Source organism: Heterodontus francisci, chromosome 39, assembly GCF_036365525.1.
Source record: "Heterodontus francisci isolate sHetFra1 chromosome 39, sHetFra1.hap1, whole genome shotgun sequence".
Classification (NCBI taxonomy): Eukaryota; Metazoa; Chordata; class Chondrichthyes; order Heterodontiformes; family Heterodontidae; genus Heterodontus; species Heterodontus francisci.
Window position 1 is genome coordinate 36,251,371 of NC_090409.1, and position 25,850 is coordinate 36,277,220.

The 25,850-nt window shown below is 53.7% G+C and overlaps 1 protein-coding gene across 1 annotated transcript in view; it reads right to left on the bottom strand.

Annotated features, from left to right (window-relative positions):
- The window catches only part of bcl3 (BCL3 transcription coactivator), a 153,757-nt gene extending 128,287 nt beyond the window's left edge, over positions 1 to 25,470 (bottom strand). Inside the window, exons 1-2 of the mRNA XM_068018475.1 lie at positions 24,204 to 25,470; positions 9,904 to 10,084 (exon numbers count right to left, since the gene is read on the bottom strand). Of these exons, the coding sequence (XP_067874576.1) occupies positions 9,904 to 10,084; positions 24,204 to 24,954 (932 nt within the window). The 5' untranslated portion in view covers positions 24,955 to 25,470. The remainder of the gene's footprint in view (positions 1 to 9,903; positions 10,085 to 24,203) is intronic.
- Between the last annotated feature and the right edge of the window lie 380 nt (positions 25,471 to 25,850).

Consider the following 25,850-nt stretch of genomic DNA (forward strand, 5'->3'; position numbering starts at 1 on the left):
GTTACAGGAGGATGTGTGAAGCAGAGAGACTGAGCTGACGAGATGGTGTGACTCAGTTTCAGAGTTCAGCTGGTTCTCTGGTTCACCCCTTCTAGTTACAATATCTCACCTTCCGAGAACCCAGCAAGCAGAAGCCGTGGTGAAATAGTTAACAGGAGACCACAGAGAAAGAGATTGAGGCAGAGAATGTAGAGCAGAGACAGAGGGGAGAGTTCGAGGAGTGAGTAGAAAACAAGGGGGAGAGAAAGGGAAATGTGGAGACAGGGTGAGAGGAGTAATGGGGATGAGAAAGCAGAACAGAGGAAGAAATGGAGAAGAGAGTTTGAGGAGACAGAGAGAGGAGGAAGAGACAGGTAGAGAGATAGAGAACACAGAGAGAGGAGAGAGGGAGAGAGGGTAAGAGGAGAGAGAGAGAAGGAGACAGAGGGAGAGATATAGAGAAATATGGAGAGGGGGACAGAGAGTTGAAGGTGTCTTTCCAGAGAGAGTTAGAAGGGAAAATAATGGGAGAAGAGTTGGGAAATGGAGATAGAGGAGAGATAGATCACGCATATTGGGAGAGGGATGGAGAAGGGGCGAAGGTCTGATAACAGTGAGAGGGTAGAGCGCGAAGGCAGATAAAGTGGGAGAGAGAGAGGCAGTGACGGAAAGGAGGAGTGAGTGAGAGGGAGAACAGGAGGAGATAGTGGAGAGACAGTGAAAGGGAAGATGCTGCAGAGAAAGGGAGAGAAAGATGGAAGGGACAGAGTGTGAGAAAGGACAGAGAGGTGAAAAGAGAGTGGAGAGCGAGGATAGAGAGAGGTGAGAGTTAGAGGAGACAATCTGATCGTGCAGAAGACAGAGATACATTGACCAATGAGAACCAGCAAGGCAATGGTATAACAACAACAACTTATAGTGATATAGCACCTTTAACATATTAAAATGTCTCAAGATGCTTCACAGGAGTGTAAATCAGCAAGAAATTTGACCCTGAGCCACATCAGGAGATATTAGGGACCGGCGACCAAAAGCTGGGTCAAAGAGGTCAGTTTTTCAGGAGTGTCTTAAAGGAGGAGAGAGAGAGAGAGAGAGAGGTGGAGAGGTTTAGGGAGGGAATTCCGGAGCTTAGGGCCCCAGGCAGCTGAAGGCACGGCCACCAATGGTGGAGCGATGGGAATCGGGGGATGGGGAAGAGGGCGGAATTGGAGGAGCACAGAGATCTCGGAGGAATGTAGGGGCTGGAGGAGGTTACAGAGATAGGGAAGGTTTTGGGGACTGGAGGAGGTTACAGAGATAGGGAGGGTTGTAGGGGTTGGAGGAAGTTACAGAGATAGGGAGGGTTGTGGGGGCTGGAGGAGGTTACAGAGATAGGGAGGGTTGTAGGGGCTGGAGGAGGTTATAGAGATAGGGAGGGGTGTAGGGGCTGGAGGAGGTTATAGAGATAGGGAGGGGTGTAGGGGCTGAAGGAGGTTACAGAGATAGGGAGGGTTGTAGAGGCGGAAGGAAGCTACAGAGATAGGGAGGGTTGTAGGGGCTGGAGGAGGTTACAGAGATAGGGAGGGTTGTAGAGGCGGAAGGAAGCTACAGAGATAGGGAGGGTTGTAGGGGCTGGAGGAGGTTACAGAGATGGGGAGGAGTGTAGGGGCTGGAGGAGGTTTCAGAGATAGGGAGGGTTGTAGGTGGTTACAGAGATAGGTAGGTTTAGTTTAGTTTAGTTTAGAGATACAGCACTGAAACAGGCCCTTCGGTCCATCGAGTCTGTGCCGACCATTAACCACCCATTTAAACTAATCCTACACTAATCCCCATATTCTTTCCACATCCCCACCTGTCCCTACCACCTACCTATACTAGGGGCAATTTATAATGGCCAATTTACCTACCAACCTGCAAGTCTTTTGGCATGTGGGAGGAAACCGGAGCACCTGGAGAAAACCCACACAGACACAGGGAGAACTTGCAAACTCCACACAGGCAGTACCCAGAATCGAACCCGGGTCGCTGGAGCTCTGAGGCTGCGGTGCTAACTACTGCGCCACTGTGCCGCCCCAGGTTGTAGGGGCTGCAGGAGGTTACAGAGATAGGAAGGTCGTAGGGACTGGAGGAGGTTACAGAGATAGGGAGGGTTGTCGGGGCTGGAGGTGGTTACAGAGATAGGGAGGGTTGTAGTGGCTGGAGGAGGTTACAGAGATAGGGAGGGTTGTAGTGGCTGGAGGAGGTTACAGAGATAGGGAGGGTTGTAGGGGCTGGAGGTGGTTACAGAGATAGGGAGGGTTGTAAGGGCTGGAGGTGGTTACAGAGATAGGGAGGGTTGTAGGGGCTGGAGGTGGTTACAGAGATAGGGAGGGTTTATGGGCTGGAGGTGGTTACAGAGATTGGGAGGGTTGTAGGGGCTGGAGGAGGTTACAGAGATAGGGAGGGTTGTAGTGGCTACAGGAGTTAACAGAGATAGGGAGGGTTGTAGGGGCTGGAGGTGGTTACAGAGATAGGGAGGGTTGTAGGGGCTGGAGGTGGTTACATAGATAGGGAGGGTTGTAGGGGCTGGAGGTGGTTACAGAGATAGGGAGGGTTGTAGGGGCTGGAGGTGGTTACAGAGATAGGGAGGGTTGTATGGGCTGGAGGTGGTTACAGAGATAGGGAGGGTTGTAGGGGCTGGAGGAGGTCACAGAGATAGGGAGGGTTGTAGAGGCTGGAGGAGGTTACAGAGATAGGGAGGGTTGTAGGGGTGGAGGTGGTTACATAGATAGGGAGGGTTGTAGGGGCTGGAGGTGGTTACAGAGATAGGGAGGGTTGTGGGGGCTGGAGGAGGTTACAGAGATAGGGAGGGTTGTCGGGGCTGGAGGTGGTTACATAGATAGGGAGGGTTGTAGGGGCTGGAGGTGGTTACAGAGATAGGGAGGGTTGTGGGGGCTGGAGGAGGTTACAGAGATAGGGAGGGTTGTAGGGGCTGGAGGTGGTTACATAGATAGGGAGGGTTGTAGGGGCTGGAGGTGGTTACAGAGATAGGGAGGGCTGTAGGGGCTGGAGGTGGTTACAGAGATAGGGAGGGTTGTATGGGCTGGAGGTGGTTACAGAGATAGGGAGGGTTGTAGGGGCTGGAGGAGGTTACAGAGATAGGGAGGGTTGTAGGGGCTGGAGGAGGTTACAGAGATAGGGAGGGTTGTCGGGGCTGGAGGAGGTTACAGAGATAGGGAGGGTTGTTGGGGCTGGAGGAGGTTACAGAGATAGGGAGGGTTGTTGGGGCTGGAGGAGGTTACAGAGATAGGGAGGGTTGTCAGGGCTGGAGGAAGTTACAGAGATAGGGAGGGTTGTCGGGGCTGGAGGAGGTTACAGAGATAGGGAGGGTTGTTGGGGCTGGAGGAGGTTACAGAGATAGGGAGGGTTGTAGGGGCTGGAGGAGGTTACAGAGATGGGGAGGGTTGTAGGGGCTGGAGGAGGTTACAGAGATAGGGAGGGTTGTCGGGGCTGGAGGAGGTTACAGAGATAGGGAGGGTTGTCGGGGCTGGAGGAGGTTACAGAGATGGGGAGGGTTGTAGGGGCTGGAGGAGGTTACAGAGATAGGGAGGGTTGTCGGGGCTGGAGGAGGTTACAGAGATAGGGAGGGTTGTCGGGGCTGGAGGAGGTTACAGAGATAGGGAGGGTTGTAGGGGCTGGAGGTGGTTACAGAGATAGGGAGGGTTGTAGGGGCTGGAGGAGGTTACAGAGATAGGGAGGGTTGTAGGGGCTGGAGGAGGTTACAGAGATAGGGAGGGTTGTCGGGGCTGGAGGAGGTTACAGAGATAGGGAGGGTTGTTGGGGCTGGAGGAGGTTACAGAGATAGGGAGGGTTGTTGGGGCTGGAGGAGGTTACAGAGATAGGGAGGGTTGTCAGGGCTGGAGGAAGTTACAGAGATAGGGAGGGTTGTCGGGGCTGGAGGAGGTTACAGAGATAGGGAGGGTTGTTGGGGCTGGAGGAGGTTACAGAGATAGGGAGGGTTGTAGGGGCTGGAGGAGGTTACAGAGATGGGGAGGGTTGTAGGGGCTGGAGGAGGTTACAGAGATAGGGAGGGTTGTCGGGGCTGGAGGAGGTTACAGAGATAGGGAGGGTTGTCGGGGCTGGAGGAGGTTACAGAGATGGGGAGGGTTGTAGGGGCTGGAGGAGGTTACAGAGATAGGGAGGGTTGTCGGGGCTGGAGGAGGTTACAGAGATAGGGAGGGTTGTCGGGGCTGGAGGAGGTTACAGAGATAGGGAGGGTTGTAGGGGCTGGAGGAGGTTACAGAGATAGGGAGGGTTGTAGGGGCTGGAGGAGGTTACAGAGATGGGGAGGGTTGTAGGGGCTGGAGGAGGTTACAGAGATAGGGAGGGGGCGAAGAGGCCATGGAGGGATTTGAAAGCAAGGATGTGAATTTCTAAAGCTGAGGTGTTGTGGGACCAGGAGCCAGTGTCGGTCAGCGAGTAACAGGGGCTGACGGGTGAACAGGACTCGGTGCGAGTTGAGAGACAGGGGGCAGCAGAGTTTGGGATGTGCTGAATTTCACGGAGAGGATGGAAATAGGGGTTTGGAAGAGAGAGGAGGGTGGGACAAAGAGTGAGCGAAGGAGTGTTTTGGAAAGGAAGTGAGGGAGGCAATGGCAGGATGAGAGGGACAAATCGAGTCAGGGAGAGGAGTGGGGGAGTGAGAAGAGAGGGAGGTTGCAGAAAGAAAGGAGAGAGGGAGATGAGAGCAATCGCTGGAGTGATGCAAACCGCAGCTGTTGTTGTTTGGACCTCAAGATGGTGACGTGTACACAGTGTCAGCTGAAGCTCAATGTGTAATTCATTTGCCTCTGAGTCAGAAGATTATGAGTTCAGGTCCCAAGCCTCAGAGTTCAAATGCATCATCTCGGCTGATACTTCCCAGTGCCTGCACTGAGGGAGTGCTGCACTGTCGGAAGGTCAGTACTGAGGGAGTGCTGCATTGTCAGAGGGTCAGTACTGAGGGAGTGCTGCACTGTCGGAAGGTCAGTACTGAGGGAGTGCTGCACAGTCGGAGGGTCAGTACTGAGGGAGTGCTGTACTGTCGGAAGGTCAGTACTGAGGGAGTGCTGCACTGTCGGAGGGTCAGTACTGAGGGAGTGCTGCACTGTCGGAGGGTCAGTACTGAGGGAGTGCTGCACAGTCGGAGGGTCAGTACTGAGGGAGTGCTGCACTCTCGGAGGGTCAGTACTGAGGGAGTGCTGCACTCTCGGAGGGTCAGTACTGAGGGAGTGCTGCACTGTCGGAGAGTCAGTACTGAGGGAGTGCTGCACTGTAGGAGGGTCAGTGCTGAGGGAGTGCTGCACTGTCGGAGGGTCAGTACTGAGGGAGTGCTGCACTGTCGGAGAGTCAGTACTGAGGGAGTGCTGCACTCTCGGAGGGTCAGTACTGAGGGAGTGCTGCACTGTCAGAGGGTCAGTACTGAGGGATCGCTGCACTCTCGGAGGGTCAGTACTGAGGGAGTGCTGCACTGTCGGAGGGTCAGTACTGAGGGAGTGCTGCACTGTCAGAGGGTCAGTACTGAGGGATCGCTGCACTGTCGGAGAGTCAGTACTGAGGGAGTGCTGCACTGTAGGAGGGTCAGTACTGAGGGAGTGCTGCACTGTCAGAGGGTCAGTACTGAGGGATCGCTGCACTGTCGGAGAGTCAGTGCTGCAGGAGTGCTGCACTGTCAGAGTGTCAGTAGGTCTTCTATTATGCCTTTTATCATTGAATATCCTGCCAACACCCACTGTCTGTGCCTATACTATGCAGCAGAGTACAAGAAGGCCCAACACCTTCAGGGAAGGACAGGGGGCTTTGTACAATCAGAAAGTGCACAATGTAAATGGGTTATAGAAAAAAGAAAGCAAGGGGAGGGGGCAAATGATTTGAGAGAGTGAGTGAGTGAGAGGCAAAGATAACTGAGAGAGGTGGGGAGAGAAAATCAAAGAGTGAGAAATACAGGGAGAGGGAGAAAAAAAAATCAGAGAGGGAGGCAGAAAGAGGGAGTGATTGAGAAAGGGACGGAGTATCAGGGAGTAAGATTGAGAGAGAGAGAGAATGAGGGAGTGAGGTTCGTGAAAAACACAGAGGAGGGCCGAGAATGAGGAAGTGGGGTGCCCGAGCCTCACAGAGAGGCAGGTCTGCGAAGATGGGAAGAGTAATTCACTTGGATTCGGGTAAGAGGAGACCTCAGTCAATGTGGAAATGGTTAACACGAGAGAGAGAGAGAGGGTTGATGTCAGAGACGCTCTGTGTCTGTTTCAGCCTTGCCTCAGTGCGGTGGGAGTGTGTGTCACTGTGGTGTAGGGTAAGACAGGGGAAATCCCCACAATACACGGCCAGCATAGACTTATCACCAACAGAATCAGCAACAGAACAGTTCAGAGCCTGAAAACCAGAAAAACCACACACACATACAGAGACTGGCAGCAGCTCCTCAGATCAGCTCAATCGTCTCTTATAATCTCACTAAAATTTCAACATCAACCCTTCGTGCCAGTAAATTGTGCACTCCTTTTATTTCCTCTCTTCTGATCTTCCTTTACATTTAAGGATTTGAAGCTTTGGGAGGTAAAGAAGTGAAAGTATATGAAGTGATGGGTATACTGGGTGCAGTACACCAGGCACGAGCTGTACACGGGCATAATGCATATAATCTCAGCTGTCGCTCTTCATCTCTCTCTCTCTCTCTCTCTCCATCTATCTGTCTGTTTCTAACAGTCTCTCTCTTGCTCTCTGTCCATCTCTCTCTCTCTCCATCCATCTCGCTCTCCATCTATCTGTCTCTCTTTCTGTCTCGCTCTCTATACATCGCGCCATCTATCCATCTCTCTCTCGGTCTCTATCTCTCTCTCTCTCTTTCTCTCTTGCTCTCTATCCGACTCTTTCCAACTATCCAGCTCTCTCTCACTCTCTGTCCGTCACTCTCTCACTCTCTATCCATCTCTCTCGCACGCTCTCTCTTGCTCTCCCTCTCTCTTTTTCTTTATCTGTCTCTTGTACTTTCTCTCTCTCTCGCTCTCTATCCATCTCTCTTGCACTCTCTCTCTCTCTCTCATTCTTTATCTGTTCTCTTGTACTCTCTCTCTCTCGCTCTCTATCCATCTCTCTTGCACTCTCTCTCGCTCCCTCTCTCTCGCTCTTTATCTGTTCTCTTGTACACTCTCTCTCTCGCACTCTATGTGTCTTTCTCCATCTATTTGTGTCGCTCTCTCTTGCTTTCTATCCATCTCTCTCTATCCATCTCTCTCTTGTTCTCTCTCCCTCCATCTCTCCATTTCTCTCTCTTGGTCTCTATCTGTCTCTTTCTCTCTTGCTTTCTATCTGTCTCTCTCTCTCTATCTTTCTCATACTCTCTCTATTAATCTTTCTCTCTCTCTTTGTCTCTCTCTCACTTTCTATCTGTCTGTCTTTCTCTCGCTGTCTCTCTCATGGTCTCTATCCATCCCTCTCTCTCTCTCACTCTCTATCCCTCTCTTTCTCTCTCGCTCTCTGTATATCTCTCTCTCTTGTTCTCTCTCTCGGTCTCTATCTGTCTCTCTCTTGCTCTCTATATGTCTCTCTCTCTCTCTTGCTCTCTATCTATCTGTCTCTGTTTCTGTCTCGCTCTCTATACATCGCGCCATCTATCCATCTCTTTCTCGGTCTCTATCTCTCTCTCTCTCTTTCTCTCTTGCTCTCTATCTGACTCTTTCCAACTATCCAGCTCTCTCTCACTCTCTGTCCGTCACTCTCTCGCTCTCTATCCATCTCTCTCACACTCTCTCTCTTGCTCTCCCTCTCTCTCTTGTTCTTTATCTGTCTCTTGTACTCTCTCTCTCTCTCTCGCTCTCTATCCATCTCTCTTGCTCTCTCTCTCTTGCTCTTTATCTGTCTCTTGTACTCTCTCTCTCGTTCTCTATCCATCTCTCTCTCTCTTGCTCTTTATCTGTTCTCTTGTACTCTCTCTCGCACTCTATGTGTCTTTCTCCATCTATTCGTCTCGCTCTCTCTTGCTTTCTATCCATCTCTCTCTCTTGTTCTCTCTCTCCATCTCTCCATTTCTCTCTCTTGTTTTCTATCTGTCTGTCTGTCTCTCTCTCTTTCCGTCTTTCTCGCATTCTCTCACTATCCATCTCTCTCTCTCTGTCTCTCTCTCGCTTTCTATCTGTCTCTCTCTCTCTCTCTCGCTATCTCACTCGTGGTCTCTATCCATCCCTCCCTCGCTCGCTATCCCTCTCTCTTGCTCTCTTTCTCTCTCGCTCTCTGTATATCTCTCTCTCTTGTTCTCTCTATCCGTCTCTCTCTCTGTCTCTATCTGTCTGTCTCTCTCTCGGTCTCTGTCTCTCTCGGTCTCTATCTGTCTTTCTCTCAGTCTCTAACTGCTCCATCTGTCTCTCTCTTGCTTTCTATCTGTCTCTCTCTTGCTTTCTATCTGTCTCCCTCTCTCTTGCTCTCTATCCATCTCTCTCACTCTCAGTCTCTCTCACATTCTCTCTCGCTCTCTCACTCTCTATCTGTCTCTCTCTCTCAGTCTCTATCCGTCTCTCTCTTGCTCCGTCTCTCTCACTCTCGGTCTCTATCCTCTCTTGTTCTCTATCGGTCTCTCTCTCTGTCTTTCTCTTTCTCGGTCTCTCCCTCTCTGCTGTGGCAGGGGCAGAGAAATGTAGGAAGTGTTGGACAACAGAAGACCCATTGGTTCACCTTCTGAGAATCCTGGCACAATGATAATGGGGTTATTTACAGTGATTAATCTGTATCAATGAAGGAACAACAAAGCCAGACTGGAGCAAAGGAAAACTTCAGTAGTGGAGAGAGCTTCAGGAAACAAAGTCCAAAATCATCTGTTCCGCCCATGCTCCCTCCCCTTTCCACAAGGCATGTCTCAAATTATTCATAGACTAGATCCCAAAATGTTACTGTCTGAAAGAAATAGAGGAAAAGAGAGCAAGAGAAAGTGAGACAGAGGTGGAGAGCGAGAGATAGAGACGGAGAAAGAGATAAAGAGGTGAGAGAGAGAAAGAGAGGGATGGAGAGAGACGACATGAGAAAGAGAGCGAGTGAGAGAGATAGAGATGGAGAGAGAGTTAGAAAGAGAGATTGAGCAAGAGAGAGAGAGAGAGACAGAGAGATAGAGATCTAGAGAGGGAGATCGAGAGAGATGGAGAGAGAGAACGAGAACAAGAAAGAGAGCAGGAAAAAGAGAAGTAAAGCTGGAGAGAGAGCTAGACAGAAAGAGAGAGATGGAGAGCGAGAAAGAGAGAGGGAGAAAGCAAGATAGAGATGGAGAGCGAGAGAAAGAGAGAGAGAGAGAGTGGGAGAAAGAGAGATAGAGACAGAGAGAGAGGTGGAGAGAAAGAGATGGAGAGAGAGAAAGTGAGGAACGGAGAGAGAAAATGTGAGAAAGCGAGAGAGAGATGGCGAGAGAGGTAGAGAGATTGAGCAAGAGAAAGAGAGAGACAGAGATAGAGATCCAGAGAGGGAGAAATGGAGAGAGAGAAATAGAGAAACAAGACAGAGAGAGGGAGAAAGAGAGATGGAGATGGAGGGAGAGGTGGAGGTAGAGAGAAAGAGAGTTGAATAGACGGAGAGGGAGATAGAGATGGAGAGAAAGGAAGAGACCGAGGGACAGTAAGTGCATGGGAGAGGTGATATTGCCGCGACATTGCCACCAAGTACAGTCTCGACCCTGTCCCACAACTCAATGCAGACAACGGCAGTCGACTAGGCTTCTCCAGGCCTGTGTGGCTCAAGGACTAACCGCTCTCTCGGGCCATTGTCTCCAGTTCAATTGAGAAATGGGCCTCAAATTCAGACCTGTGTCTTGTAGGGACCTCCTGGTCTACTGTCTAAAGTTCAATTGCCCCGCACCCCCGCCGTTCTGCTCATTTCTCTGATAAATGGTCAGCCGGAAGATTGGTCTGTTGACACGTATCATTTAGAAAGTCACAAACTCCAACTTACGTGTCTCCATCCTCGTCTTGCCTGGTCGCCATGGCGATGTCAGAAGCCAGGAGGTCTTCCTGCGTGCAGAGAACGGGACAAGGCCCTGGATGGAAGGCAGGAAGCGTGCCGATGGGAAGGGGGTGCGTCGGGACAGGGCAGATGGGGAAGGACGAGGCTGGGAGGTAGGTTTTATTCACACCTGTCGGAAATGGGGGGAAGGGGGGATTGGGTGGAAGAGAAGCAGAACATCAGCACACAAGAAAAGACAGCTGGTAAAAAGAAACACAGCGGGTGTGAACGTGAGCCAATTCTGTTACCACCCTTGTGGGATCTTGCTGTGCACAAATTGGCTGCCGCGCTTCCCACATTCCAACAGTGACGACACTTCAAAAACCTACTTCGTTGGCCGAGAAAGACCTGAGGTCGTGAAAGGTGCTGTGGAAATGCACATCTTTCTTTGTCATTACATATTTCTTTACAGTAACCTGGTTTTTTTCTTTTTTTTATTCAGTGTAGAGGGAGCTTTACTCTGTATCTAACCCTCGTGCTGTACCTGTCCTGGGAGTGTTTGATGGAGGACAGTGTAGAGGGAGATTTACTCTGTATCTAACCCCCGTGCTGTCCCTGTCCTGGGAGTGTTTGATGGGGGACAGTGTAGAGGGAGCTTTACTCTGTATCTAACCCTCATGCTGTACCAGTCCTGGGAGTGTTTGATGGGACAGTGTAGAGGGAGCTTTACTCTGTATCTAACCCCCGTACTGTACCTGTCCTGGGAGTGTTTGATGGGGACAGTGTAGAGGGAGCTTTACTCTGTATCTAACCCTCATGCTGTACCAGTCCTGGGAGTGTTTGATGGGACAGTGTAGAGGGAGCTTTACTCTGTATCTAACCCTCATGCTGTACCAGTCCTGGGAGTGTTTGATGGGACAGTGTAGAGGGAGATTTACTCTGTATCTAACCCTCGTACTGTACCTGTCCTGGGAGTGTTTGATGGGGACAGTGTAGAGGGAGCTTTACTCTGTATCTAACCCCCGTGCTGTACCAGTCCTGGCAGTGTTTGATGGGGACAGTGTAGAGGGAGATTTACTCTGTATCTAACCCCCGTACTGTACCTGTCCTGGGAGTGTTTGATGGGACAGTGTAGAGGGAGCTTTACTCTGTATCTAACCCTCGTGCTGTACCAGTCCTGGGAGTGTTTGATGGGGACAGTGTAGAGGGAGCTTGACTCTGTATCTAACCCCCGTTTTTTTTTTACTCTGTCTCTCTCCCCCGTTTTTTTTTTAATTTTTAATTGGGGTGGGGAGGGAGCTTCCCTGTGTGCTTGTGCAGCAGCACAGATTCCTGCTGAATTGGCAGCCCCACCCCTTGTTGTTCCGGTCACTTGTTCCTCCCCCAACAGTCCAAAGTAAATTACTGGTGTTCAGCACCAGGGAGCTTTACTCTGTATCTAACCCCATTTTTTTTTTTCTTTTTATCTAACCTGTTTTTTTTTCCGGTTTTTTTTCTAACCCCCTTTTTTTTGTATTTTTCTTTTTTTTTTCTTTTTATCTAACCTGTGCTGTACCTGTCCTGGGAGTGTTTGATGGGGGACAGTGTAGAGGGAGCTTTACTCTGTATCTAACCCCAGTGCTGTACCTGTCCTGGGAGTGTTTGATGGGGACAGTGTAGAGGGAGCTTTACTCTGTATCTAACCCCAGTGCTGTACCTGTCCTGGGAGTGTTTGATGGGGACAGTGTAGAGGGAGCTTTACTCTGTATCTAACCCCCGTACTGTACCTGTCCTGGGAGTGTTTGATGGGGACAGTGTAGAGGGAGCTTTACTCTGTATCTAACCCCAGTGCTGGACCTGTCCTGGGAGTGTTTGATGGGGACAGTGTAGAGGGAGCTTTACTCTGTATCTAACCCCCGTACTGTACCTGTCCTGGGAGTGTTTGATGGGGACAGTGTAGAGGGAGCTTTACTCTGTATCTAACTCAGTGGAGACGTCGCCAGACCAGGAGCCAGTGTAGGTCAGTGAGCAACAGAGGAGTGAAGGGACTTGGTGCGAGTTGGGACACGGGAGCAGCAGAGTTTTGGAATGACCTGAAGTTTACAGAGAGTAGAATGTGTGAGGCCAGCCAGGAATGCGGTGGAATAGTCAAGTCGAGAGGTAACAAAGGCATGGATGAGGGTTTCAACAGCAGGTGAGCTGAGGCAGGGGCGAAGTCGGGTGACGTTACGGAGGTGGAAATAGGCTGTCTTGGTGACGGTGCAAATACATGGAAGCTCATCTCGGGGTCAAAGGTGACCCTGAGGTTGCAAACAGTGCCGTTCAGCCTCAGACAGTTACTGGGGAGAGGCACAGAGCACCAAAGGGTTTAATGCTCACTGGGTTTTTTAGGGACTGAAGACAACTGATAAACACAAGAGACGGAATGAGTCATGCCACACGGTTAAACATGGTTCCGTGAAGTGTTCATTTTCATCAGTCTCGCATGGGTTTCCAAATATCAGCAGCCAGAGTGTCTGAGGCACTGCAAACATTAAAGTACCTCACATTTGCATACATTACTTTGATTATCATCACAGACAATGGGAGCAGTCTGCAGTCTTCAGAATTTACCTGCAGGCAATAACCACCTCAAAATACTTCTCGGAACTGACTGACGCACTGTGTGAGAAGTCGGGGGGGGTGGGCATCAATCGATGGTCGGGCGAGGGAAGGCAAGGGGTTAACAAGTCCTTTCAATTCTGGGAGCTGCGTTCCCAATTCAACCTCGGTCTGATGGGATCGCAAGACACCCCTGGGTTGAAGGGTCCCTCGATTGAAGCACAATTTTCCCCCAACTCAGAGCTACTTCCAGTGGGAGCAGGCCCGCACTACCAAATGACGCAAACACTGCCGCAGTGTAGCTTCAGTTCGGTGGGAGAGATCGATTGAGAAAAGTCACATTTTTTTTTTAAATAACTTTATTTAAGACCAGATAAATCAACAAAAAACTCAAATTAAAATGCCATTCTCGGCGTCGACGATGCACTCCAGTCCCTGCGGTGCCCACCGGTCGCGGAAGGCCTCAAGCGTACCGGCGGACACCGCATGCTCCTTCTCCAGGGACACCCGGGCGCTAACGTAACCGCGGAAGAGGGGCAGGCAATCGGGGAGGACGGACCCCCCGACGGCCCGCAACCTGGACCTGTGAATTGCCACCTTGGCCAGGCCCAGGAGCAGACCGACGAGGAGATCCTCCTCCCGGCCCAAGCCCCTCCGCACCGGGTGCCCAAAGATCAAGAGCGTGGGACTGAAGTGCAGCCAGAATTTGAGGAGCAGCCCCTATTTGAGTATCTGAGAACCTTGCACACTCCATATAAACGTGCTGTACCTGTCGTGGGAGTGTTTGATGGGGACAGTGTAGAGGGAGCTTTACTCTGTATCTAACTCCGTGCTGTACCTGTCCTGGGAGTGTTTGATGGGGACAGTGTAGAGGGAGCTTTACTCTGTATCTAACTCCGTGCTGTACCTGTCCTGGGAGTGTTTGATGGGGACAGTGTAGAGGGAGCTATACTCTGTATCTAACCCCGTTGTGTGCACAATGTGTACACACAGGATTCTGGTGGGCATTGCGAAAAAACCCCAGTTTAACTGATACCACAATTCACATTGTAAAACAAGCAATTCAAAGGGAGGGGAATTTGAAATGACCTGAAAACTCCAGCAGACTCCATGCCTGACTGGTCACAGTGAAAGGACTTGCTTTGCGAACAGGGGCTTAATTCTGGCTGAATTGACAAGCATTACATTGGAAAACCCCACTCAGATATCAAATATCTGGTTGACAGGCCCCAGTGAGAGACAATGATCAAAACGACGTCTCTACATTTGTTCATTCTTGCCCCACTGCACAGCCGTGACCATTGACAGGGCACGTGGGATGATCTGGTGCCAGCTGTAGCTCAGTGGGGAGATCTCTCGCTTCTGAATCCAAAGGTTGTGGGTTCCAATCCCACAGCATAGTTCAGGCGAACACTCTCAGTGTCAGTACTGAGGGAGTGCTGCACTGTCAGAGGGTCAGTACAGAGGGAGTGCCGCACTGTCAGAGGGTCAGTACTGAGGGAGTGCCGCACTGTCAGAGGGTCAGTACTGAGGGAGTGCCGCACTGTCAGAGGGTCAGTACTGAGGGAGTGCTGCACTGTCAGAGGGTCAGTACTGAGGGAGTGCTGCACTGTCAGAGGGTCAGTACTGAGGGACTGCTGTACTGTCGGAGGGTCAGTACTGAGGGAGTGCCGCACTGTCAGAGGGTCAGTACTGAAGGAGTGCTGCACTGTCGGAGGGTCAGTACAAAGGGAGCGCTGAACTGTCGGAGGGTCAGTACTGAGGGAGTGCTGTACTGTCGGAGGGTCAGCACTGAGGGAGTGCTGTACTGTCGGAGGGTCAGTACTGAGGGAGTGCCGCACTGTCAGAGGGTCAGTACTGAGGGAGTGCCGCACTGTCAGAGGGTCAGTACTGAGGGAGTGCTGTACTGTCGGAGGGTCAGTACTGAGGGAGTGCTGCACTGTCGGAGGGTCAGTACTGAGGGAGCGCTGAACTGTCGGAGGGTCAGTACTGAGGATGTGCCGCACTGTCAGAGGGTCAGTACTGAGGGAGTGCTGTACTGTCGGAGGGTCAGTACTGAGGGAGTGCTGTACTGTCTGAGGGTCAGTACTGAGGGAGTGCCGCACTGTCAGAGGGTCAGTACTGAGGGAGTGCCGTACTGTCAGAGGGTCAGTGCTGAGGGAGTGCCGTACTGTCAGAGGATCAGTACTGAGGGAGTGCCGCACTGTCAGAGGGTCAGTACTGAGGGAGTGCTGCACTGTCAGAGGGTCAGTACTGAGGGAGTGCTGTACTGTCGGAGGGTCAGTACTGAGGGAGTGCTGCACTGTCGGAGGGTCAGTACTGAGGGAGTGCTGCACTGTCAGAGGGTCAATACTGAGGGAGTGCTGTACTGTCGGAGGGTCAGTAATGAGGGAGTGCTGCAGTGTCAGAGGGTCAGTACTGAGGGAGCGCTGCATTGTCGGAGGGTCAGTACTGAGGAAGTGCTGCACTGTCAGAGGGTCAGTACTGAGGAAGTGCCGCACTGTCAGAGGGTCAGTACTGAGGGAGTGCTGTACTGTCGGAGGGTCAGTACTGAGGGAGTGCTGCACTGTCGGAGGGTCAGTACTGAGGGAGCGCTGAACTGTCGGAGGGTCAGTACTGAGGATGTGCCGCACTGTCAGAGGGTCAGTACTGAGGGAGTGCTGTACTGTCGGAGGGTCAGTACTGAGGGAGTGCTGTACTGTCTGAGGGTCAGTACTGAGGTAGTGCCGCACTGTCAGAGGGTCAGTACTGAGGGAGTGCCGTACTGTCAGAGGGTCAGTGCTGAGGGAGTGCCGTACTGTCAGAGGATCAGTACTGAGGGAGTGCCGCACTGTCAGAGGGTCAGTACTGAGGGAGTGCTGCACTGTCAGAGGGTCAGTACTGAGGGAGTGCTGTACTGTCGGAGGGTCAGTACTGAGGGAGTGCTGCACTGTCGGAGGGTCAGTACTGAGGGAGTGCTGCACTGTCAGAGGGTCAATACTGAGGGAGTGCTGTACTGTCGGAGGGTCAGTAATGAGGGAGTGCTGCAGTGTCAGAGGGTCAGTACTGAGGGAGCGCTGCATTGTCGGAGGGTCAGTACTGAGGAAGTGCTGCACTGTCAGAGGGTCAGTACTGAGGAAGTGCTGCATTGTCAGAGGGTCAGTACTGAGGGAGTGCTGCATTGTCGGAGGGTCAGTACTGAGGCAATGCTGCACAGTCAGAGGGTCAGTACTGAGGTAGTGCTGCACTGTCAGAGGGTCAGTACAGAGAGAATGCTGTACTGTCGGAGGGTCAGTGCTGAGGGAGTGCTGCAATGTCAGAGGGTCAGTACTGAGAGAATGCTGTACTGTCGGAGGGTCAGTGCTGAGGGAGTGCAGCACTGTCAGAGGGTCAGTACTGAGGCAGTGCTGCACTGTCGGAGGGTCAGTACTGAGAGAATGCTGTACTGTCGGAGGGTCAGTGCTGAGGGAGTGCAGCACTGTCAGAGGGTCAGTACTGAGGGAGTGCTGCACTATCGGAGGGTCAGTACTGAGGCAGTGCTGCACTGTCAGAGGGTCAGTACTGAGGGAGTGCTGCACTATCGGAGGGTCAGTACTGAGGCAGTGCTGCACTGTCGGAGGGTCAGTACTGAGAGAATGCTGTACTGTCGGAGGGTCAGTGCTGAGGGAGTGCAGCACTGTCAGAGGGTCAGTACTGAGAGAATGCTGTACTGTTTGAGGGTCAGTGCTGTGGGAGTGCTGTACTGTCGGAGGGTCAGTACTGAGGGAGTGCTGTACGGTCGGAGGGTCAGTACTGAGAGAATGCTGTACTGTCGGAGGGTCAGTACTGAGGGAGTGCTGCACTGTCAGAGGTTCAGTACTGAGGGAGTGCTGCACTGTCAGAGGGTCAGTACTGAGGGAGTGCTGCACTATCGGAGGGTCAGTACTGAGGGAGTGCTGCACTGTCAGAGGGTCAGTACTGAGGGAGTACTGTACTGTCGGAGGGTCAGTACTGAGAGAATGCTGTACTGTCGGAGGGTCAGTACTGAGGGAGTGCTGCACTGTCAGAGGTTCAGTACTGAGGGAGTGCTGTACTGTCGGAGGGTCAGTACTGAGAGAATGCTGTACTGTCGGAGGGTCAGTACTGAGGGAGTGCTGCACTGTCAGAGGTTCAGTACTGAGGGAGTGCTGCACTGTCAGAGGGTCAGTACTGAGGGAGTGCTGCACTATCGGAGGGTCAGTACTGAGGGAGTGCTGCACTGTCAGAGGGTCAGTACTGAGGGAGTACTGTACTGTCGGAGGGTCAGTACTGAGGGAGTGCTGTACTGTCGGAGGGTCAGTACTGAGGGAGTGCTGCACTGTCGGAGGGTCAGTACTGAGGGAGTGCTGCACTGTCGGAGGGTCAATACTGAGGGAGTGCTGCACTGTCCGAGGGTCAGTACTGAGGGAGTGCTGCACTGTCAGAGGGTCAGTACTGAGGGAGTGCTGTACTGTCGGAGGGTCAGTACTGAGGGAGTGCCGCACTGTTGGAGGGTCAGTACTGACGGAGTGCTGCACTGTCGGAGGGTCAATACTGAGGGAGTGCTGCACTGTCAGAGGGTCAGTACTGAGGGAGTGCTGCACTGTCAGAGGGTCAGTACTGAGGGAGTGCTGCACTGTCGGAGGGTCAGTACTGAGGGAATGCTGCACTGTCGGAGGGTCAGTACTGAGGTAGTGCTGAACTGTCGGAGGGTCAGTACTGAGGAAGTGCTGCAATGTCAGAGGGTCAGTACTGAGGAAGTGCTGCATTGTCGGAGGGTCAGTACTGAGGCAATGCTGCACTGTCAGAGGGTCAGTACTGAGGGAATGCTGCACTGTCGGAGGGTCAGTACTGAGGTAGTGCTGCACTGTCAGAGGGTCAGTACTGAGCGAGTGCTGCACTGTCGGAGGGTCAGTACTGAGGGAGTGCTGCACTGTCAGTGGGTCAGTACTGAGGGAGTGCTGCACTGTCGGAGGGTCAGTACTGAGGGAGTGCTGCATTGTCAGAGGGTCAGTACTGAGGGAGTGCTGCACTGTCGGAGGGTCAGTACTGAGGGAGTGCTGCACTGTCAGAGGGTCAGTACTGAGGGAGTGCTGTACTGTCGGAGGGTCAGTGCTGAGGGAGGGCTGCACTGTCGGAGGGTCAGTACTGAGGGAGTGCTGAACTGTCGTAGGGTCAGTACTGAGGAAATGCTGCACTGTCAGAGGGTCAATGCTGTGGGAGTGCTGCATTGTTGGAGGGTCAGTACTGATGGAGTGCTGCACTGTCGGAAGGTCAGTACTGAGGGAGTGCTGCACTGTCGGAGGGTCAGTACTGAGGGAGTGCTGCACTGTTGGAGGGCTGCACTGTCAGAGGGTCAGTACTGAGGGAGTCCTGCACTGTCAGAGGGTCAGTACTGAGGGAGTGCTGCACTGTCAGATTGTCAGTACTGAGGGATTGCTGCACTATCAGAGGGTCAGTACTGAGGGAGTGCTGTACTGTCGGAGGGTCAGTACTGAGGGAGTGCTGCACTGTTAGAGGGTCAGTACTGACAGAATGCTGTACTGTCGGAGGGTCAGTGCTGAGGGAGTGCTGCACTGTCAGAGGGTCAGCACTGAGGGAGCGCTGTACTGTCGGAGGGTCAGTACTGAGGGAGTGCTGTACTGTCAGAGGGGCAGTACTGAGAGAATGCTGTACTGTCGGAGGGTCAATGCTGAGGGAGTGCTGCACTGTCAGAGGGTCAGTACTGAGGGAGTACTGTCCTGTCGGAGGGTCAGTACTGAGGGAGTGCTGCACTGTCAGAGGGTCAGTACTGAGGGAGTGCTGCACTGTCGGAGGGTCAGTACTGAGGGAGTGCTGTACTGTCGGAGGGTCAATATTGAGGGGGTGCTGCACTTTCGGAGGGTCAGTACTGAGAGAATGCTGTACTGTCAGAGGGTCAGTACTGAGGGAGTGCTGCACTGTCAGAGGGTCAGTACTGAGGGAGTGCTGCACTGTCGGAGGGTCAGTACTGAGTGAGAGCTGCACTGTTGGAGGGTCAGTACTGAGGGAGTGCTGCACTGTCAGAGGGTCAATACTGAGGGAGTGCTGCAGTGTCGGAGGGTCAGTACTGAGGGAGCGCTGCACTGTCGGAGCGTCAGTACTGAGGGAGTGCTGCACTTTCAGAGGGGCAGTACTGAGAGAATGCTGTACTGTCGGAGGGTCAGTACTGAGGGAGTGCTGCACTGTCAGAGGGTCAGTATTGAGGGAGTGCTGTACTGTCGGAGGGTCAGTACTGAGGGAGTGCTGCACTGTCAGAGGGTCAGTACTGAGAGAATGCTGTACTGTCGGAGGGTCAGTACTGAGGGAGTGCTGCACTGTCAGAGGGTCAGTACTGAGGGAGTGCTGTACTGTCGGAGGGTCAGTACTGAGGGAGGGCTGCACTGTCGGAGGGTCAGTACTGAGGGAGCGCTGAACTGTCGGAGGGTCAGTACTGAGGGAGTGCTGCATTGTCAGAGGGTCAGTACTGAGGGAGTGCTGCATTGTTGGAGGGTCAGTACTGAGGGAGTGCTGCACTGCCAGAGGGTCAGTACTGATGGAGTGCTGCACTGTTGGAAGGCTGCACAGTCAGAGGGTCAGTACTGAGGGAGTCCTGCAGTGTCAGAGGGTCAGTACTGAGGGAGTGCTGCACTGTCAGATTGTAAGTACTGAGGGAGTTCTGCACTATCAGAGGGTCAGTACTGAGGGAGTGCTGTACTGTCGGAGGGTCAGTACTGAGGGAGTGCTGCACTGTCAGAGGGTCAGTACTGAGAGAATGCTGTACTGTCGGAGGGTCAGTGCTGAGGGAGTGCTGCACTGTCAGAGGGTCAGTACTGAGGTAGTGCTGCACTGTCAGAGGGTCAGTACTGAGCGAGTGCTGCACAGTCGGAGGGTCAGTACTGAGGGAGTGCTGCACTGTCAGTGGGTCAGTACTGAGGGAGTGCTGCACTGTCGGAGGGTCAGTACTGAGGGAGTGCTGCATTGTCAGAGGGTCAGTACTGAGGGAGTGCTGTACTGTCGGAGGGTCAGTACTGAGGGAGGGCTGCACTGTCGGAGGGTCAGTACTGAGGGAGCGCTGAACTGTCGGAGGGTCAGTACTGAGGGAGTGCTGCATTGTCAGAGGGTCAGTACTGAGGGAGTGCTGCATTGTTGGAGGGTCAGTACTGAGGGAGTGCTGCACTGCCAGAGGGTCAGTACTGATGGAGTGCTGCACTGTTGGAAGGCTGCACAGTCAGAGGGTCAGTACTGAGGGAGTCCTGCAGTGTCAGAGGGTCAGTACTGAGGGAGTGCTGCACTGTCAGATTGTAAGTACTGAGGGAGTTCTGCACTTTCAGAGGGTCAGTACTGAGGGAGTGCTGTACTGTCGGAGGGTCAGTACTGAGGGAGTGCTGCACTGTCAGAGGGTCAGTACTGAGAGAATGCTGTACTGTCGAAGGGTCAGTGCTGAGGGAGTGCTGCACTGTCAGAGGGTCAGTACTGAGAGAATGCTGTACTGTCGGAGGGTCAGTGCTGAGCGAGTGCTGCACTGTCAGAGGGTCAGTACTGAGGGAGTGCTGCACTGTCGGAGGGTCAGTACTGAGGGAGTGCTGTACTGTCGGAGGGTCAATATTGAGGGAGTGCTGCACTTTCGGAGGGTCAGTACTGAGAGAATGCTGTACTGTCAGAGGGTCAGTACTGAGGGAGTGCTGCACTGTCAGAGGGTCAGTACTGAGGGAGTGCTGTACTGTCGGAGGGTCAGTACTGAGGCAGTGCTGCACTGCCAGAGGGTCAGTACTGAGGGAGTGCTGCACTGTCGGAGGGTCAGTACTGAGGGAGTGCTGCACTGTCAGAGGGTCAGTACTGAGGGAGTGCTGTACTGTCGGAGGGTCAGTGCTGAGGGAGGGCTGCACTGTCGGAGGGTCAGTACTGAGGGAGTGCTGAACTGTCGTAGGGTCAGTACTGAGGAAATGCTGCACTGTCAGAGGGTCAATGCTGTGGGAGTGCTGCATTGTTGGAGGGTCAGTACTGAGGGAGTGCTGCACTGCCAGAGGGTCAGTACTGATGGAGTGCTGCACTGTCGGAAGGTCAGTACTGAGGGAGTGCTGCACTGTCGGAGGGTCAGTACTGAGGGAGTGCTGCACTGTTGGAGGGCTGCACTGTCAGAGGGTCAGTACTGAGGGAGTCCTGCACTGTCAGAGGGTCAGTACTGAGGGAGTGCTGCACTGTCAGATTGTCAGTACTGAGGGATTGCTGCACTATCAGAGGGTCAGTACTGAGGGAGTGCTGTACTGTCGGAGGGTCAGTACTGAGGGAGTGCTGCACTGTTAGAGGGTCAGTACTGACAGAATGCTGTACTGTCGGAGGGTCAGTGCTGAGGGAGTGCTGCACTGTCAGAGGGTCAGCACTGAGGGAGCGCTGTACTGTCGGAGGGTCAGTACTGAGGGAGTGCTGTACTGTCAGAGGGGCAGTACTGAGAGAATGCTGTACTGTCGGAGGGTCAATGCTGAGGGAGTGCTGCACTGTCAGAGGGTCAGTACTGAGGGAGTACTGTCCTGTCGGAGGGTCAGTACTGAGGGAGTGCTGCACTGTCAGAGGGTCAGTACTGAGGGAGTGCTGCACTGTCGGAGGGTCAGTACTGAGGGAGTGCTGTACTGTCGGAGGGTCAATATTGAGGGGGTGCTGCACTTTCGGAGGGTCAGTACTGAGAGAATGCTGTACTGTCAGAGGGTCAGTACTGAGGGAGTGCTGCACTGTCAGAGGGTCAGTACTGAGGGAGTGCTGCACTGTCGGAGGGTCAGTACTGAGGGAGAGCTGCACTGTTGGAGGGTCAGTACTGAGGGAGTGCTGCACTGTCAGAGGGTCAATACTGAGGGAGTGCTGCAGTGTCGGAGGGTCAGTACTGAGGGAGCGCTGCACTGTCGGAGCGTCAGTACTGAGGGAGTGCTGCACTTTCAGAGGGGCAGTACTGAGAGAATGCTGTACTGTCGGAGGGTCAGTACTGAGGGAGTGGTGCACTGTCAGAGGGTCAGTACTGAGGGAGTGCTGCACTGTCAGAGGGTCAGTATTGAGGGAGTGCTGTACTGTCGGAGGGTCAGTACTGAGGGAGTGCTGCACTGTCAGAGGGTCAGTACTGAGAGAATGCTGTACTGTCGGAGGGTCAGTACTGAGGGAGTGCTGCACTGTCTGAGGGTCAGTACTGAGAGAATGCTGTACTGTCGGAGGGTCAGTACTGAGGGAGTGCTGCACTGTCAGAGGGTCAGTACTGAGGGAGTGCTGCACTGTCAGAGGGTCAGTACTGAGGGAGTGCTGCACTATCGGAGGGTCAATACTGAGGGAGTGCTGCACTGTCGAAGGCAACAACCTTCGGGGGTGAGACATTAAACCGAGGTCTCGTGTGGACAGGAAAAATCCCACGGCCACTATTTGAAGGAAAATTGTGGGATTTCTCTCTGCCGTAATATTTATCCCTGAACCAACATCACAAAAGACAGATTATCCACGTCATTATCAAATTGCTCTTTATGGGATCTTGCTGTGCACAAATTGGCTGCTGCGTTTCTCAAAGTACAACAATGGCTATGATTCAAAAGTGTGTTATTGGCTGTCGGGCTGCTCTGGGATGACGTGATGTTGTGAAAGGTACAAACTTGGACACGAGTCATGGGAAATACAATAGTTAGCAATCTGGTCGATCCCTTCATTTCACAATTCCACTGTGGTCTGAATTCCTTTCAATGTCACTCCCTAAAAACTCCAGCCTCTCCCTCCTCACTCACCCTCACTCTGTCCAAAACCAGCCTCCAACTCATTGCCTCTTGCTCAAACTCTTCTGTGCTGGTTCTGTGCCATTCCTCACCTTCACCCCTTCCCTCAGTACCCCTTCAGTCACCTCCTCACCTCCCTCAGTCTGCCCTCCCTCAGTCACCTCCTCACCTCCCTCAGTTACCTCCTCACCTCCCCTCAGTCCCCCCTGCCTCAGTCACCTCCTCACCTCCCTCAGTCTGCACTCCCTCAGTTACCTCCTCACTTCCCCTCAGTCCCCCCTTCCTCAGTCACCTCCTCATCTCCCCTCAGTCCCCCTTCCCTCCCTCAGTTTGCTCCTCACCTTCCCTTAGTCACCCTTTCCTTCCCTCAGTCTCTGCCTTACCTCCCTTCAGTTACACCTCCCTCCCTCAGTCTCCCCTTCCTCAGCCACCCCTTCCCAACCTCGCTCTCCCCTTCCCTCCCTCAGTCGTCCCTTCCATCGGTCTCTCCTCTCAGTCTTCCCTCCCTCCCTCAGTTTCCCCTCCATCCATCTCCCCCCTTAGTCTTCCCTCCGTCCCTCAGTCTCCCCCTTTAGTCTCCCCTCCGCTCCCTCAGACTCCCCTCCCTCAGTCTCCCCCCTCCCTCAGTCGCAAACCCTCCTTCAGTTCCTCCTCATCGGGATCTGCCCTCTGATCCCCAATGACCCCTGACCCCAACCCCCCAAAAGTGGAGTGCGTCCCCTCCCTTGCCCCCGAAAAACACAACTTTCAGCTCCTTCTGACCCTCCTTCCAGTGTTACTGCCCCCGCTCGCCTTGCTGGTGAGGGTTGGGAGGTGAAAGGGGGTTGTTGACAGAGCTCAAGACCTCCGAAAAATGACCATTCATTAATGGTAAGGCTATTCAACCTTGGGGTGCGGTTTTAACCCATGCTTGTTGCTTTCTGGTAGGTTTGACCGAACAGGCGATGGGGAGATTTGACCCTGGCTGATCGGAGTCTAACGTGACATACAGCTCACTGGCGACCACCTCAGTGTGCCTCAGTACCATTTTCTGGGGAGAGCTCCTACTGGTGGTGGAAAACAGATGCACCATATTTCTTCGACAGCACCTTCCAAACCCGCGACCTCTGCCACCTAGAAGGACAAGGGCAGCAAATGCATGGGAACACCACCACCTGCAAGTTCCCCTCCAATTCACACAACATCCTGACTCGGAACGATATCGCTGTTCCTTCACTGTCACTGGGTCAAAAACCTGGAACTCCCTTCCTAACAGCACTGTGGGTGTACCTACCCCACACGGACTGCAGCGGTTCAAGAAGGCAGCTCACCACAACCTTCTCAAGGGCAATTAGGGACGGGCGATAAATGCCGGGCTGGCCAGCGACACTCGTATCCCAGAGGAAGCAGTTTAAAATCAAAGGCCACTGACACCACAAGTGAAAGCAAAGCGGGAAAGGATTTCAGCGTTTAAAGGCACAGCGCGCCACAGTGAACAGGCAGACTCTCGAACTCGCAATTCTCAGCTCTCTGCAGGGAGCCGGCTGCAGAGAGGAAACACCAGTCCCCTCTCCTCATCCCCCCCACGCACTGCACCCCACTCAACCTGCGGAGTGACAATGCACAGGAACCAAGCGAAACTGGGGCACAAACCCAGGTGGGAGGTGGATGGACGGGACAGGGTCTGTACTAGAAACACACCCCCCCCCCCCCCCACCCCCCCCCGCCCCCGTCTCCCAAGCGACGGTGAGAGCAACAGTGAGGACATCAAGTCAAACGCTTGACTCAAGAAATGGAGTTGCTGCAAATGGGGGCTGAGTGGGAGCAGGTTAAAATTCCCAGCAGCCGAGGTTGAAGATAGCTCCTCACCTCATGAGCTGGGTCCTGCTTGTTGAAGGTGACCTCCCCCCTCACCCCACCCTTTCAGCATCCTGCCCCGTTGCCCTCCTTCGGCTCCAATCCATGCCTGCTATTCCCCCTCTAAGACAACCCAATGGGTCCGCAGCGAGGCCTGGAGGTAGAGTGAGGTCTTACCTGGGTAGTAGGGGAGCTGCAGTCTGAAGGGCATGTATACAGACTCCATGAATGGGTATCCATTGGCGATCGCCAGCTGAGCAGTCACGGGATGCTCCTGCCTCCCACAGTAACTGAAAGTGTCCTCTGGCTCCTCTTTCAACCTCACTGGTGCCTGCTGGTTGGCACCTGATGGCACAGTCTCCTCCAGGTGGGCAGTTTTCAAAGGGATGGGCGACTGGTCCTTCCCAGTCAGGGTGTACGGTCTTTTCCTGGGAGGCAGTGATAGCCTGGTTTTGCCCATCTTCCACTTGTCCTCGTCCTTCACTATGGTGCCCGTCGGCTGTGAGGCTGGGGTGGCAGGTGGCCCGGGACCTGCCCTCGCCCCTTCCTTGCCCGCCCGCTGCCAGCTCTCGAGGTCCGCCTGGCCGTCGGCTCCCGGGTCGGTGCCCCGTTCCCCCGCTACGTCAGGGGGGCTTTGGGCCAGGCAACGGCTGAGGGCCAAGGGCACCCGAGAACCCCCCCGGAGGGCGGCGGTGCTCGCCTCCTGCCCCTCGGAAGCTTCCGGGCGCTGCCACTCCGCGCCCACGCTCCCGGAATCCCCCAGCGCCGCCAGCTTCCCCGCGGGCCTCCTTTCCGGGCCCCGATCCGCCAGCCGGCACTTGCTCTTCCTCAGCCTCAGATCCAGGGGGCCCGGGCACAGCTGCTGATCCATCCCGCGCAGTGACGCCGACCGTTCGATGGGCAGAGAGGTGCCAAGGTCCACGCACATGGGCGCCGCCGGAACGGGCACAGTCCCGGGACTGGCAAGGTCCTCCCAATCCCACAGCACGTCGACGCCTCGCTCACCAGACGCATGGAGGGGGGAATCTGCGGACGAAGGAGGGGAGGGACCCTCCTCCCGAGTGGGACTGACAGTCAGAGGAGCTCAGCACTGTGTAGCAGGCCAATGGAAACACAAGGAACGAAGGGGTTAACTGGCACCAAATCTAAGCACTAGGTGATCGTTGAAAGAAAACCAAGAGACCAATTCGTCTTGTCAACTGTGTCCTTTCATCCAAGAGAACCTTTTCAACTCAATTTTCATCCAAGAAAACTTTTTCTATGAAAAGCTTTTTTGCAACACTTGTACATTGCTTACAGGAATTCTCACTCTCTCTCTTTCTCTCCCTCTCTCTCTCGCGCACATACACACACCAAGTTCACAATGAAATATCGGAAGTCGAGCTCAGAGAAAATAAGCTCAGGGACTTCCCCTGTTTTGCACTGGTGTAATTGGGCAGTTTAAGAGCAGGAAATGGGCGGGGGTTTAAAGACTTTTTTCAGTCATCTCACTGGTGTTTACTCCCTGCTGCCACCACCCCCCCCCCCCACCCCCCCACCCCCCCACCCACCGAACAACACTTCCCCCACCAGCACTCTAGCAGAAAGAGGTGACCCTTGTCCGAGCCGACGGGGATGAGACGGGAACCTGAGGGGTGGGATATAGTCAGACGCGACTCGAGGGATCTCCCCCCACCTCACCTCCACCTCTGTTTGTTTATGGCACTCACAGTGAGCACAGCCTCACAGGATAAAGGTCAGAGCATTAACCCTTTCCCAGCCTCAGCCTCCCCACAGTCTTCCCTCACTGCTAACTCCCTCCCTCACTGGTGCCGCTGTCTCTCC